The following is a 14,161-nucleotide window of genomic DNA, read 5'->3' as shown; positions in this document are numbered from 1 at the left end:
CTCCCTGTATCACAGCACCCTCGGCACCTCGCAACACCCACACGATGATTAAAAATAACCTCAATTCCCTTGCCAGCGTGGCAAGATATATTATTCAGAGTCACAAAGGTGTTGCTCAGCTATCCTTGCCAAGGACCTAGGTATGCCACGTCGTGATAGAACGTTGGGCTCCAGCAGCTGATCCTGGTCCGGACCCATCCAGCTCTCCCTAATGCCAGTGGGCTATGCAAGTATACTAGATTCCGAGGACCGAATCTTTATGCTTACTAGTAGTGGTAGCATCACACAAAAGCTACAAGCGCAGCTCTGGTTGGGCTTTGGAAGGGAGCAACGACGGATCCCGCTGTGCCCTTGCATCGCCACGTTCAAAGGTGGAAACTCTGCAGAGTAACGAGCACAGAGTCCAATGGATGATTTTGTTCCGGCCGACGACAACCAGAAAACCACCGAGCATGCGAGCTCTCGTCTGGTAAAAGGAGTGGCGCGGGTCTCGTTCGACTTTGACCCAGCGTCGTACATCAGCTCACACAGAGTAACACTGTCGTATCTTGCATCTCTCCAATTCGACAAACATCCAGTAACCATTACCTGAAAAGCGTCATCAATACCGTCTAGTCTCCATCTCACCGGCCTCTTCGGACCTCGGATACGTCATGCATCGGGACTAGCAATGGCAAACTCCATTGAGACGGCGAAGCCTTGCGAAAACTGTTGCAAACATGTGATAGTTAACGCGAGAGCCCAATGAACAATTCATACCCCTCTTCGATATTCACATAACAAACCAAAGTGAGGCAGCCTTGCACAACAACAGTATTCATCTTTGCTCCCGTCGTCCATTACAACCATCTCGGTAGGACATGCGGATCTTACTATCGTGCGATCTGCCGGCCAACTGTCTGTAGCCAGGACCCCGTTCCACGGCAACCTTGAATCATGACCACAATCTCGACTCTTGGGTTTTTCTCAGAGTCGGGCCCTTCCATTTTCCATGTCGTGCTTCCCAAATAAGAGGCCGAACGTGGCTGGTGTTGTACGACATCCAACCAGTCTACTCACCGCTCTTACTGTGCAATTCTCCAAATAGATTCAACAGAGGCCAATTCTTGGGGCAAAGAACACAGCCTCCAAGAGCTGTGTAATTGTGTATCGCGAGGCCTTGTCACCAGCGTTGAGCCTCGGAACCCTCCTTCGTTCGACTCACTCGATCCCCAGATGAAGAAAGCTGTGTGGACATGGCTGATTCTACGATTGAGCGTTCGACTGAAAAGGTTGCCCAAATCTTATCGAGAGAGAACAGGCAGTGAAATTGCAAAAACATCAATCACCCATGTACTCGTAAATAGCCAGCCAGGAACCAGGAACCAATTGTCCTTTCATGGAGAAATAGCAAAGGCACTATGTCGGTGTGGGCGTTTAGATTCGTTCTAATGTTCTATAGCCGCCAGCGACGTCATGATTGGCATGCATGAGACGTAAATACTGGGTCTGGCAGCCATCTTTGAGGCAATGATATGCCGTACAAAACGCAGTTTTGACGATCAAAAAATGGGCAGAATTGCAAATTCCCCTTAACACGACGCGCGGCGACCCGAAAAACTGGTGATAAACCCTCAATTACATGAACTGGCGGAGCTGAATTGGTAGGTGATGGCGGGGGTCCAGCTACGTGTACACATGTCCCTATAACTTACTTATACAGTCTGAGATAGCAGCACAATGCTTGTAATTGGCAACAACTTCATTGACGACAGGTTATTAAATTAGCAGAAATGCAAGGCCAGCCTCAGTATCACGACTCGCCAGAGTATCCTCGTCCGGATTTCCAGCGCACCGGGTCACGCTGGCTGTCACTCAACGGCCCTTGGGATTTTCTTTTTGACGATGACGACGTCGGCTTAAGCCTACGATGGCAACAGTCCGGTTTGCCTACTCAAATTGCCGTCAAGAAAACATTAAAGAAGAGTGAGGCTGGAAACCAGTCTGAGAGCGACACCATCACTCAGCGCATTGCAGCCGGGACACAAAATCTACTCAAAGACAACCTCTTTACACGGGACTCTTCGGGGAAAACCAACCACAAGCGTCCAATTACGGTCCCTTTCGTTTTCCAGTGTCCTGCGTCGGGCATTAATGAGCGCGGCATCCACGAGGTGCTCTGGTATGAGCGGACTATCTCAGACTTGCGGGACAAAACCGAACGGCAAGAGGGCCGCCGTCTTCTGCTTAGATTTGGCGCCGTGGACTATGAGGCCTCTGTTTGGGTCGATGGAAGTTTTGTCGGTAGCCACCGGGGAGGCCACGTCCCGTTCCAACTTGACATCACGGATGCCATTGAGGCAAATACTAGTGGCGATCATCGATTGACAGTGCGTGTCTTTGATTCAGCTTATGATTTGACCCAGCCGCGAGGGAAGCAATATTGGGGTGCCCAGCCAGAGAGCATCTTCTATACCCCTTCTGGTGGAATTTGGCAATCCGTATGGCTAGAGGCTGTGCCTGCAGCACGAATCGCGGATAGTAGCTATGGAACTGTAATCCGATCGAATGATATCCATGCTGGGGATATTCATTTCGACATTGCTACACAAGGTTTGCAGGCAGGCCGTGGATATGTCGTCGAAGCAGAGGTCAATTTTGGGGGCCAACTCGTCTCCAAATCCCCCAAAGTTGATGTTAAAGAAGGATCGGGTGGGTTCAGCTTGAGCGCCCGTCTCTCAAAGGAGAGTGTTTCTGCCCTTCCCGAGTCAACACTGAAAGATGCACCATTGAGCGACGTTTCTTGCTGGCGAGACGGCGTCGCACTCTGGTCACCAGAGCATCCTCAGCTGTACGATTTGACAGTTAGATTGTTTGATTCATTTTCGGGCAGGGAGGTGGACGAAATCAAAACAACAACGGGCATGCGCTCGATACAATGGTCCAACGGTGACGGTCTGTGGAGACTGAATGATGCTCCTTATTTCCAGATGCTGAACCTGGATCAAGGCTACTGGCCAAACTCGTTCCTAACTCCAGAGTTCAACTACAGCCTAGAGGTGGACATTGAGTGTGCAAAGAAGATGGGCTTCAACGGCTGCCGGAAGCATCAAAAAGTTGAGGATCCTCGGTTCTACTATTGGGCAGATAAAAAGGGATACTTGGTCTGGGCTGAAATCGCCAACGCCTACCAGTTCAGCCGAGAATATGTCGACCGTTTCAATCAGGAGTGGACTGAATCTGTGAAACTGGCAATCAACCATCCCTCGGTGGTGACATGGACACCGGTCAACGAGAGTTGGGCATATACATCACTCAAGGATAACACCGAGCAGCGCAACCACATACGCTCTCTCTATTACTTGACTAAGTTAGTGGCCTCGACTTGTTCCCTTTTTAATTGGTAATATGGTGAGACTCATGAATGCTTACAAAATTCCCAGGACGTTGGATCCCACCCGTAGCATCAACGACAACTGCGGCTGGGAACACGTTTGTACTGATCTCTCTACGTTTCACGATTACAGCGACGGCCCAGAGCTAGAGAAGACTTGCGCCGATTTAGATGCCATTCTCGGACCCAAAGCTGGACGAGACCTTTTCGTTGGCGAAATCCCCAACGTCGACAAGGGCGCTCACCACACCCCTGGGGCTCCCATCATATGCTCAGAGTGCGGCGGCATCAACATTGCACTAGCCAAGAAAGACGACGGTGATGAATCGCGGGATTGGGGCTACACCACTGCGGCAGATCCTGAAGATCTCTTGAAGAGGGTCGAGAGGGTCGTCAAGGGTGTTGCGGGTGGAGGGTTTTGCTGCGGGTTTGTATACACACAGCTGTAAGTTTGAGTATATGAAGTTTGAATGTGTAACTTTTCACTAATATTCGTAGGACGGACATTGAGCAAGAGACAAATGGGTTGTACACATTTAGTCGACAGGAAAAGCTAGATGCAGCAAAGGTTAAGGCTGTCATGGAAGAGGCAGCGCAAATGTTTTATAAGAGGGTCAAAAGTGCTTAATTGAGCATTCTCAAGAAGTAGTGTTACATACTGCCGGAGTACCACGAGGAGATTTGATCCACCAAACCTTGTCTCTCAATGGGGATGAGTGATAGCTTTCTGACCTAATACAAAGAAGCTATAGGGAAAAAAATTCATCACATCTATTCTAACTACCTAGTACCTTTTGGTTTAGTCAATTATTTCCTCACTTTCATTCCCTTCAGGGTAGGCCGATATCTCTGCGAACTCCAGAGCGGGGCTAAAGTTTTAGGCTGGCCCCAGTCAGAGCCTAGCCTTATAATGACTAATGAGTGCAACTAATTTCCAACAGGGGATATGGTGTAGGGGTATCACGTTTGCTTTGCATTGTTCATTCAATACAAGCCTGTAAAAGGTCGGGGGTTCAAATCCCTCTGTCTCCACGTGTTTCTTCTTTTTTTGCGCTTTTTGACAGCGATACTAATTATTACTGTTGAGTATGCGCTGCCACCTTTTCTTTTCTTTTTTTTGTTTTCTTTTTCCTCTTTTCTTCTTTCCTGTTCTACCATACCTACATACTGGTCTTCTGCGGGGTAGCGAGTGATTTGCGTGGAACACACCTCCTTGGCAGGTTGGCCATCACCGTATATTCACTTTAGTTGTGCTCTGTGTGTTTTGTCATTCTTATTCAGCTACAATTTGTGCCTTTTCTACTCCAAGCTTATCTATAGGATCTATTCTAGATATAGCGTCTACTATGTGATGTCTGTCTTGATGTCTGTATTCCATCTCCCTCTTCTTGGGTTGCGCATGAGAATCTGGCGCCGGTCGTTTTTTAGTATGCCCACTCTGAATGGTATAATTAGTCTCTGGTGTGGTTGCTGTAGCCTCAGCAGCCATCCCTACCTCCATCGCCAATCTTTCCTTTAATAATTCAGACTTTTTAACTATCATGTCAACGCACTCTGCACTCGTTGGCCGGCTTCTCCTCTGCGATGCTATCTCAGAATCTGGAAACCGAAAGGCGGCAATCAAGAAGTCGCAAAGTGGCTCTTATGAAGAGTAAGCATATGAATGTCAATATGGGCCTGGCCTGGATGGACTTACCGCCTAGTCTGGGATCATGATTGGTAAGATAATGATCGGTAATCTTGCCAACTGCCTTGTCGTATCGGGCATGGAACTTCTGTCGTGCTTCAGGGACTTCGCGGTCTTTCCTCCATGGATTGCCTTCTGTGCCGTAAGACCAGGGAAATGTACCAAAGATTGCTCTGAAGAGGCTGACACCCAAAGCCCAGACATCTGTTCTGCCGTCGTATTCTGACATTTCGTGCTCTGGGGAATGGAATCCAACTGTTCCATTTGATCCAGGAGCTGCTTTAATCACAGCTTGTCCTCTGGGAATCTGCTCCATGGAGTCAATATCAAGGATGACAGTGCGTGGAGGGCGCGAATAAGACGATAGCTGGGCCGGCTTATGCATTTCATTTTTGTGGAAGTCTAATAGTCCGATATTTTCCGGTTTGATGTCTGTATGCACTATGCCGTGTGCGTGTAAAAAGGCAAGACCTCGAAGACAGTCGTGTAAGATGAGCTCATGCTTTGTATAGCTGTCGGAATCAAATAAGCACTGGAGTAACACGAAAACAAACAGGCTTGCCACTTACTGTGTATCTTTGGGTATTTCAGATAGTGTAAACCCAATGTAAGGCTCCAAGACAATGTGGAATTCATCCACTTGCCGTCCTCGTATGTGAATGCTTTCAATCATTGTTAAAACATTGTGCTGCCTTTCGGCTTGTGCTCGCTGTGCAATTAAATCCATCAATGCAATCTTTTCTCGAGTATACTGTATCCTGCCTGGCCTAGCCTCCATCGTCTTAACGGCCACAATCTTTTGTCCATCCGGACCAACAGCTGGACGTACGCGGCCAAAGGTGCCTCGGCCTGTCAAGCCGCCTGTAATTGTATATTTTCCTATAGTTTGGACATTCGTTGTTTGAGGTGTAGGAGTAGCCTGAAGGACTTCCTTGGTTGGCTGATTGTCACCATGAATACCTGTAAGGTGGCTACTGAGATCTGTTTGACCTTGAGGTCGGAGGCAATATGAAGTATACTCGAGTGAGTACATTAAATCACCAAAATGAATTCGATTTTGCCCAAGGGCACAGCCGGCAACGCTGCCCTTGGAAGTCAAAGAAGTTGCATTAACAACAGCAGAGTTGCCGAATTCCAACGAAACGGTCGCTAGACGTGTTTCTGGAGAGAAGTTGATGACGGCGTGTCTTCTAGCGACGTTGCCAGCACGACTATCTGTGAGTAATATGTCGACGGTAGGTTGGGCAAAGGAAACACCCCTTTTGCTGAGACGGCCAATTAACCAGCCGCAGTCGGAATGAAGCGTTTTGATATTTGAGTCTAGGAAATAGAAGCCTGTCCAGATCATGGTGGGACATGGCTCTTCAAGACTACATGTAGATGATGATAACGAAGACGGTGACGAGGGACTTTCAACTATTGTGCTATGATTGACAAATCGGGAGACGGCAGAATCATAGACTTGTTCATCGGAAAACCACATGAATTTCGCATAGTGGCTCCGGACGTCAGTCACGAGATCATCATCGTCGGATTGAGCATCTTGCTCTTTGATAAAGTCAACAACCTGTGAAAAAGCCCATTTGGCGGCCTCGTTTTCTGGACGAAGTACCATCAGCGCACGCCCAGCCGGACTATTGAATCCTAGCGGGTCCAATATAGTGGCTACGCTGCTGGGAGACGCCATACTGAGCTCAGAGTCGCTTTTCAACTAGAATAAATCAGGCAGATATATGTAACAATCTAAACTATAAAATGCATCATATACCTGCTTTATAAATCCTTGGTCACCAGACCTGCTGCCTATGCTGGTTGTTGGGATGGAGCATCACGTGATCTTATCCAGTGTGTGATCCTATCAAGGTTGACTGCAACCGAACAATGTCATGCTTGTGCAACTTGACACATCATCACGCCTGTAATGCGCCTCGATCGCCATACTTTGCCGGTTTAATGGCCTCTTTCAGAGGGCATGATAGCTTTGACCATGACAAGATATTTGTGCCAAGCGCAAGCGCAACCGCGGCGACGGTAGACCAGACGATGGACGCTGAACTGGAATTAACGGAGCCCAAGATTAGCTATTCCTGGACATACTGGTATGCCAAGTTCACGGAGCTCAACGAATATGTACAGCCTCCCGAAATCTTTAACCTTGTCGCCTCTTGATTAACCGACTCTATAGGACTATCTTCCTAATCCAGTTGAAACGCAAGGCGCACATCTCATCTCAGCGCCATCGTCGCCGAATGCAGTAGAGTCCCGTCACGACCCTTCTTCGTTTTATGACCATCTGTTTGAGCGACTGCGTGGGCTTGCCTTGCGACAGTCAATACGTGAGAATATCTACGGCGAAGAGTTTGCCAACGAGTGGCCCATCTCAAGGACACCGCGCGCTTTGGCGAACGAGATCCGGGTAGCTCGAAGAAAGGCCCGCGACGCACTGCTGCATCTAGATTCTCCGTCTACATCATCGGATTCTGAATATGAGCCGGCATGGAGAAGGAGAATCCGCGAAGTGCGGGAGAAGAAGCGCCATGCCAGGAAGCAAGCCAAGCTACTGGCTCAGACTCAGACTCAAACTGATGATCCGGTTCAGCTTCAACTTCAGTCCCAAGTTCAGCCTCGAACTATACAGGTTGAACCTCAACCTCAGACACGGTTCCTCCTTGAGCCTATTGTTGAGGATGAGGCAGAGCAGTCACCCATCCCCGCCACCAGGGCTCTAACCGATGCCGTTCGCCAGATGACCATACCACAGTCTCGCGAACCGGACGACGATGTCAGAGATTTCAACTAGCTCCTTTGCGCCTTTGTGAACAATCACAGCAATGTATGCGATAGAGAATGCGGTGACAATACCGTCACCTCCGTCGTCGTTGTCAAGGATCAGTCATCCGAAAAACCCATGACACCACCAGTCACTCTTTAAAGAAAGCTCAAGTACGATAAGAGGACTTACGTGGTCTTTTTTCCCATTGCTTCTACAAAATCGGTCTTATGAGCTATAGAAGCCGACATGTTTTATTATTTACACAACTGGATTTGTTTGATATGCTCAGGTCATTAGAGATGGAGTTGATTTGATAGGTAGTTTAAAAAGCAGGTATTAGATTTAGACATCAGGGGTCGGTATAAGGCGCAAGCAGATACCCTTGAAACGGCGTTTAGTTTAACTTGGGATATTCATCTTTGTTTAAGATTTTGCATTTCAATTTCATATTAATATTGACATATATTCTTCATTCCGACACTAGGACGGACAGTGATAGTGTAGCATGTAATCGAAGATAACTACTGTTAAAAGTGCCTTGCATACCATCTTGACTCTAGATTCCTTGGTGTCGTGTCTAGGTAGCATCAAGACTCCCTTAAATGGCAATTCAATACAAGGAACAAAGCCATAACCTCGGAGCATTACGCAATTCCACGGATACGAATACTAGACACTGCAATGCAAAACCCCGTCAGCCAAACAGATAATCCGCGGAGTCGCAAATAGAAGTGCCTGGAATTCCCACAACCCGAGGTATCCAAGGTCCGAGCTTTTGCCGCAACCTGCAATACAACGTCAGGCTTGCTTCGAAATCGCCATCAACGGCGGGGCATTTCTCTCAAATCCCATATCCACCTCCCGACCGTTCCCCCCGACCGTTCCCGAGCGAGCTAGAGCACGGCTTTTGATGCTTTAGCTCTTTTGTATAAACTCGCATCTCCCCCCAACTCGGATTCTCGATCGGCACTTCACTTAAGCTTCTACATACCTACACACTGAGCAATTACTGCAGTTGGTACTACAAGATGGAGTACGTCGAGCATCGCATGAACGACGAGGCCGTCAAAGAAGCCGCCAGGTATATCAAACAAACACACACATTCCCTCCTCTATATCCCCCCCAGCTAACATCAATCTTTCACCTTTCCAGCTCCGGCCTCGTCTCGCCCCTCAACATCGTCCTCCTCTCCATCATCCTCTACACAGCCTACTCCACCTTCTTCGCCAAAACCTCCTACCCGTCCCTCCCAAAACCCCCTCCCCCCGTCGTATTCAAGACCTACAACCCGCACACCCTCCTGCCCTTCAACGGCGAAAACGGCGCCCCCGTCTTCCTCGCCGTCCGTGGCGCCGTATTCGACGTTTCCCGCGGCCGCAACTTCTACGGTCCCGGCGGTCCGTACGCGAATTTCGCTGGCAGGGATGCTAGTCGGGGGCTTGCGTGCGGGAGTTTTGATGAGGATATGTTGACCAAGGATTTGGATGGGCCGCTGGACACGTTGGCAGATTTGGGGGCGGAGGAGATGGATGCGCTGAGGGGGTGGGAGGAGAGGTTTACGGAGAAGTATGATATTATTGGCAAGTTTGTGTCGATGAAGGATTTTGAGGAGCTTGAGAAGAAGGAGTGATTTTTTTCGGACGAGCGAAGTTTTGAGGTAAAATTAAGGGATTGGGTTTTACGGGATATATATGAGCATGTAGGAATGAGCAAGCAATGGGATTTTTCATTCAAAGATGGAACTCTTTTCAAGGGGGGAGAATAGCTAAGCTTCTTGTTTTTTCAGTGCTTTGATTCAAAGGAGAAACATATGGGGTAAGATGACAAGATAAACAAAACGGCGACCTAAAAAACGCCAATGCCATGCCGTTTCTCAGATTCGAGAAAGGATTCCACACAATATAAAACAAGACAAGACACTGGACCGGGAATCCAACCCCATGATACCTCCCGGCCCCAAAATACCCATCATCCCTTTTTGCAGCAAGTAAAACACACTCTTTCCACGCAAAAACTCAAAGTAGATTGACAAAGAAAAACAAAACGGGCTGGTGGAGTAGCCGCGGAGAAGAACCAAAGCAGACATATCCTCCAAAACAAAAAAGAGCCATCCATCATCTCCCAAAGCACATCTTAGCCTCCCCCCCATTGGACTCCTCTTGAGTTCTGTCGTTCGTTAATAAAAGAAAAAAGCTGGATTATGTATGGCGGGAAATATCGGATATATATATGATATAGAGAGAGGTGTGTCGATAACAATGTCTGACACGGTGGCAGCACATTTCCCATAGCATCTAAAGAAATCAAGGTTTCGAAAAAGAGAAAAAGGAGAAAACTAGTTTTCGTTACATCTCCAAAACCGCTGCCGCTTGCTTCATTAGAGCCGCTGTCTTAGCAATGTACTTGTTGGCATCTTCCCAAGCCTCTGCGTCGACGAGGTCGCGGACGGCTGGGAAGAAGGCTTCGTCGTAGCCTGACCACAGTTGCGGGCCGAAGACGACATGCTTGAACTGTGTGCGGTTGGGAATCTAGCAAGAAAAGAATTAGCATCAGTTTAACAATCCCTTCCCCTGAGTGAGGAAAGAGGGTGAGAAACAACTTACACCACCGCCAAGCTCCAAATCTAACAAAGCCGTCTCAAACATGGCCATCTTGTTGTTATACGCGATTCGCGCCGTGCCCAGCTCCTGCGTCTCCCAGCCACCGCTTCGAATGACCAGTCGATCCCATTCCATCTCCCACTTCGAAAACTGCTGTGCCTTTGCCGAGACCGTCGCAGCCGCATCTTTGAGGTCCACGAATTTGAGAACGCCCTTGTGCTTCTTCTTCTCCGCCTCCTTGTTCGCCCACGACTCCAGATCGCTAACCCATGTCTCGAGGCTTCGGCCGTAGTTGACCATGTCAAAAGGCATAATAGGCCGGTCTGCCAGATCGAGGATAATAAGACCGACGACTTGGGCAAGTATACCGTGATACGTAAAGCCAGGGTCAATAACCTGCTCCATCAGGTCAAAGTTGTCGTAGCTGGAGTGGTAGGGGAACGGCTCGCCAGCAAACTCGAGATCCAGCGAGCTTGTTCCGGCGATATCCTGGAAAGCGACGTAATCGCTGCCAGCTCCCAAGCCCTCGAGCTTACTGCCGCTGCGATCCCAGAGGTCCTTGAGGGTGGTGTTGAAGTTTGGATCGACGACTCGCTCCATGGCGTGGAACAGGCTCTTTCGGAGGGGAGGCGAACCGGCAGCGCGGAAATTCTGCCCAGATACTACGGTGTCCAGGTTGATGTAGGCAAAGGCATTCTCACGCAGGGCATCTACATTCTTCTCCACAAACTCGGTAGATCCAATGAGGTTGTACTCCTCGGCGTCCCACGACATGAATTCAATGGAACGGAGAGGCCTCCAGCCGCGATCGACCAAGTCTCCAAAGATGCGTGCCAACTCAATCATGATGGCCGTGCCTGTGTGCGGGTCGGTCGCGCCAAATGCCCATGCATCTCGGTGGTTGCCCAGGATGATTGATTTCGCCGACGTCTCCATGCCTATAATCTTGCCGTATACGTTCCAGATGGGTTGCTTCTCGTTCTCATCCTGCTCGTTCTGTAAACGAACAACAGGTGACGATTCGTTTCCGGTCCACCACTCACTGACCTCGGGCACGCCTCCCTTCCAAGCATCCGGCACCTTTTGGCCAAAGCCCTTGAGATTCTGCAGCAGGACTTGCGCATCTCTCCAAGCAAGAGGAAGACTGGGAATTTTGACCAGGCCCTGGCTTTCCTCAACCTTCATGCGGGGCACTTCCTTCTTGCTCTCCCATCCCGGCGTCAGGACATCGCCGACAACCCAGCTCATGAGACTGACGGAGCCTCTCTGGACGCCATCTTCCGGCATATATCGCCCACCAGGGGCGACGTCGCCTTTGAGGAAGCCGTCATCCGCAGGATCGCTGTAGATGATGCATCCTGCAAAGCCTGCCAGCTCGGCTCCCTTGACTTTGAGAGCGCGGTCTGTCTGAGTGCCGTAGTATCTAACGAGAGCAATTGCCCCGGTAGTGTTGACGCCCATGTCCTTAATCTTCTGGTAGTCTTCCCTCGCTCCGTAGTTGGCGTAAATCAGGGGGCCGTGGACGTCGCCAGACTTGGAGTGTCCATGGAACGCCAAAGTCTGCTTTCCGGCCGACTCGCCTCCGCGCTCAACCTCCTCGAGCTCGGCGGTCCAAACTGCATTGTCGCCAGTCTCGTCCAGAATCTGCACGGCCCGGCCGTTTTCGCGTGGGTAGTTGAGGTAGACGTAGTAGTCGTCCATCTCCACAATATCCAGTCCTGCCTTGTTGAACATGGCTTCAACGTCCAGTGCCGTCGCATAGTCACCCTCGGTACCAGCAATGTGTGCGTAGCTCGAAAAGATCTTGACCGCGGCGCGCATTCTCCTGGGATCGACAGTCTTTTGCAGGTGGACTCGAAGATCCTCCGGATCGAAGCGCATGCCTCCATTGTTCATGCCGTTTGTTAGACCACTGAGCATGCCGCTCGCAAAGAGGAAATACATGAAGCCAATGACGATGCCGAGCGCTAGTAGTCGCGCAACCGTGACAATAATCATCATGCTGTTGACCTTGGGGAAGGCAAAGTCTCGCAACCACCCTCTCACGTTGTCGAGATCTTCCGTTTCAACCGCCTCGTCTGCGGTCGAATTGTTCGCTGGCGCTGCTGACGGCCGCGATGGCAGCTGGATGCGTATCCGCGGTAATCTTAGGCGCCACTTGAACTTCCACGCCGGCAGCGACAGGTTGAAGCCTATCCTCTTCCCCCATATTGATCCTCCTGTGCGGCCGGGCTCCTCAATCTCCAGCTCCTCCATCTCCCGCCGCACCTGATTCGTCTCGTCGGCATCGCTGTCGCTATCCCACAAGCTGTCCTCGTCATCCGTTTCCACCGTCGGCGCTCGATAGCCATCGGGCCGCCTGGAGCCCTGTGAGCTGTCGCCGGCCCGAGGCAGTAGTGATCGCGATTCGGTCTCGGTCGCGTTGCGCTCGTCGATGGCATCTCTCGTGGGTGGTGCCCAGCCACGACTGCTGCCGGCCAATGCCTCATCGTACGTCGGCGGCACCGGGTCGTAAAACGGCACCTTTTCCGAAGGCATGGTGGGCTGGGGGGTTTAGAAAAGCAAAAACAAAAGGTGTAGTGTACAGGCGATGTTGCGCAATCATCCGCAGAGGGTTCGTCTATACTCGTCGATGGGCGAACTGGTATGGAAGAGCACGCGATGTCGAGGGGGCCATTCAGATCGAAGGGGGTTAATTTTCCGTTTAGAAAACGAGCCAAGGCGGGCTAATCAAACGAGTGTCGAGAAAATGAGAGAGAGAGCGAGAAGCAAGACGAGGAAAAGAAGAAAAGGATAATGCAAAGGTACAGTAGTACGAAGAAGAGTAACAAGAAGAGTGAGTATTCGAGGCCGATTACGAGCGCCGCATATCCAAGAAAAAAGAGCTGATGAGCGTCCAGCCGGTCGAATCCGCTGGAGTTGGGATGGAGGAACAAAGAGGCTTACGAGGCCGTCGAAAAGATAAGGGATGACGATGCTCTGCTAGGTAAATGTACAAAGCCGGGGGGGCCGCCTAGACTTGGGACTTGGGCTTCTGTGCACCGCCCACTTTGGATCGATATCGCAACAGAGCCAAAAGCCTAATGCGGAGTAATTTGTGGTTTGACGATTGATGATTAATGAGTGGTAAGAATAAATCAAGAATAAATAACACCACCAATAATCAACCGTAATAGCTGAGCAAGACAGCTATTAACCTACTCAAGCCAGTGCAATACTATTGCTCATCTGCTATTAGACAGTACTACTAGGTATTACAGTACCTACATTGATTGGCATTCTCCCTCCCTAGAATGAATTCCATTTCCCCCCCATAAAACAAGACGCCGCACTCCGCCCCTATAAAATTGAAATCGCCTCCTAGACCCTTCGAAACGTGACGGGTTACATTAAAATCCGCGCTTGGCAGCTGCACCTCATTTGGCTAAGTCTTATTAACGCCACCAAGACGTTGCGGACTTTTGTATGTACTCGTAACTCACGATGCATCCCGTTTGTAGAAGCGAATACCTGTGAATTCAATACTCTGCATTCATTCAATCAATGCATGCGGAATAGTAGACATGATATCAATAAAATAGAATAAAAATAAAGTAAAATAGAAGATATCGTCTACAGGTAAATTGCTGAAACACGAGGCAATCCATGTTTGCAGCTGACTGGACCCTTGAAAAGACGCCAGCTTTGCGTTCGTTTGCGCTGATCCGCATGGGATGGGATGCCAAAT

General features: G+C 49.6%; 6 protein-coding genes and 1 non-coding gene across 7 annotated transcripts; 4 read left to right on the top strand and 3 right to left on the bottom strand.

Annotated features, from left to right (window-relative positions):
• Nucleotides 1-1,772: 1,772 nt before the first annotated feature.
• V8C40DRAFT_262192 (glycoside hydrolase superfamily) lies at nucleotides 1,773-4,001 on the top strand (the record flags this gene model as incomplete). The annotated part of the gene is made up of 3 exons (XM_083219345.1): nucleotides 1,773-3,349; nucleotides 3,423-3,818; nucleotides 3,872-4,001. 3 exons carry the CDS (start codon nucleotides 1,773-1,775, stop codon nucleotides 3,999-4,001), a joined length of 2,103 nt encoding a protein of 700 aa, XP_083076647.1.
• Nucleotides 4,002-4,313: 312 nt separating this feature from the next.
• V8C40DRAFT_t56 lies at nucleotides 4,314-4,405 on the top strand. Its single transcript has one exon. It is a non-coding gene; the product is annotated as a tRNA-Ala (tRNA).
• A 221-nt stretch (nucleotides 4,406-4,626) lies between these two features.
• V8C40DRAFT_234585 (kinase-like domain-containing protein) lies at nucleotides 4,627-6,791 on the bottom strand. The gene is made up of 3 exons (XM_083213663.1): nucleotides 5,630-6,791; nucleotides 5,070-5,572; nucleotides 4,627-5,014 (listed from the first exon to the last, which is right to left on the bottom strand). Exons 1-3 carry the CDS (start codon nucleotides 6,745-6,747, stop codon nucleotides 4,647-4,649), a joined length of 1,989 nt encoding a protein of 662 aa, XP_083076646.1. The 5' UTR covers nucleotides 6,748-6,791; the 3' UTR covers nucleotides 4,627-4,646.
• A 160-nt stretch (nucleotides 6,792-6,951) lies between these two features.
• V8C40DRAFT_234584 (uncharacterized protein) lies at nucleotides 6,952-8,334 on the top strand. The gene is made up of 2 exons (XM_083213662.1): nucleotides 6,952-7,190; nucleotides 7,246-8,334. The coding sequence occupies exons 1-2, from the start codon at nucleotides 7,014-7,016 to the stop codon at nucleotides 7,858-7,860; spliced, it is 792 nt and encodes a 263-aa protein (XP_083076645.1). The 5' UTR covers nucleotides 6,952-7,013; the 3' UTR covers nucleotides 7,861-8,334.
• A 258-nt stretch (nucleotides 8,335-8,592) lies between these two features.
• V8C40DRAFT_234582 (cytochrome b5-like heme/steroid binding domain-containing protein) lies at nucleotides 8,593-9,768 on the top strand. The gene is made up of 2 exons (XM_083213661.1): nucleotides 8,593-8,914; nucleotides 8,987-9,768. Exons 1-2 carry the CDS (start codon nucleotides 8,862-8,864, stop codon nucleotides 9,462-9,464), a joined length of 531 nt encoding a protein of 176 aa, XP_083076644.1. The 5' UTR covers nucleotides 8,593-8,861; the 3' UTR covers nucleotides 9,465-9,768.
• Nucleotides 9,586-10,081, bottom strand: V8C40DRAFT_134164 (uncharacterized protein). Its single transcript, XM_083211095.1, has one exon. It carries the CDS (start codon nucleotides 9,981-9,983, stop codon nucleotides 9,708-9,710), a length of 276 nt encoding a protein of 91 aa, XP_083076643.1. The 5' UTR covers nucleotides 9,984-10,081; the 3' UTR covers nucleotides 9,586-9,707.
• Nucleotides 10,082-13,194, bottom strand: V8C40DRAFT_134163 (M28 family metallopeptidase). Its single transcript, XM_083211094.1, has 2 exons — nucleotides 10,438-13,194; nucleotides 10,082-10,362 (listed from the first exon to the last, which is right to left on the bottom strand). The coding sequence occupies exons 1-2, from the start codon at nucleotides 12,970-12,972 to the stop codon at nucleotides 10,180-10,182; spliced, it is 2,718 nt and encodes a 905-aa protein (XP_083076642.1). The 5' UTR covers nucleotides 12,973-13,194; the 3' UTR covers nucleotides 10,082-10,179.
• Nucleotides 13,195-14,161: the final 967 nt, after the last annotated feature.

The sequence above is a fragment of the Trichoderma camerunense genome, assembly GCF_050948025.1.
Source record: "Trichoderma camerunense strain CBS 138272 chromosome Unknown V8C40scaffold_3, whole genome shotgun sequence".
NCBI lineage: Eukaryota > Fungi > Ascomycota > Sordariomycetes > Hypocreales > Hypocreaceae > Trichoderma > Trichoderma camerunense.
Note: the sequence above shows the minus strand (reverse complement) of the source record. Positions and strands in the feature narration are given on the sequence as shown.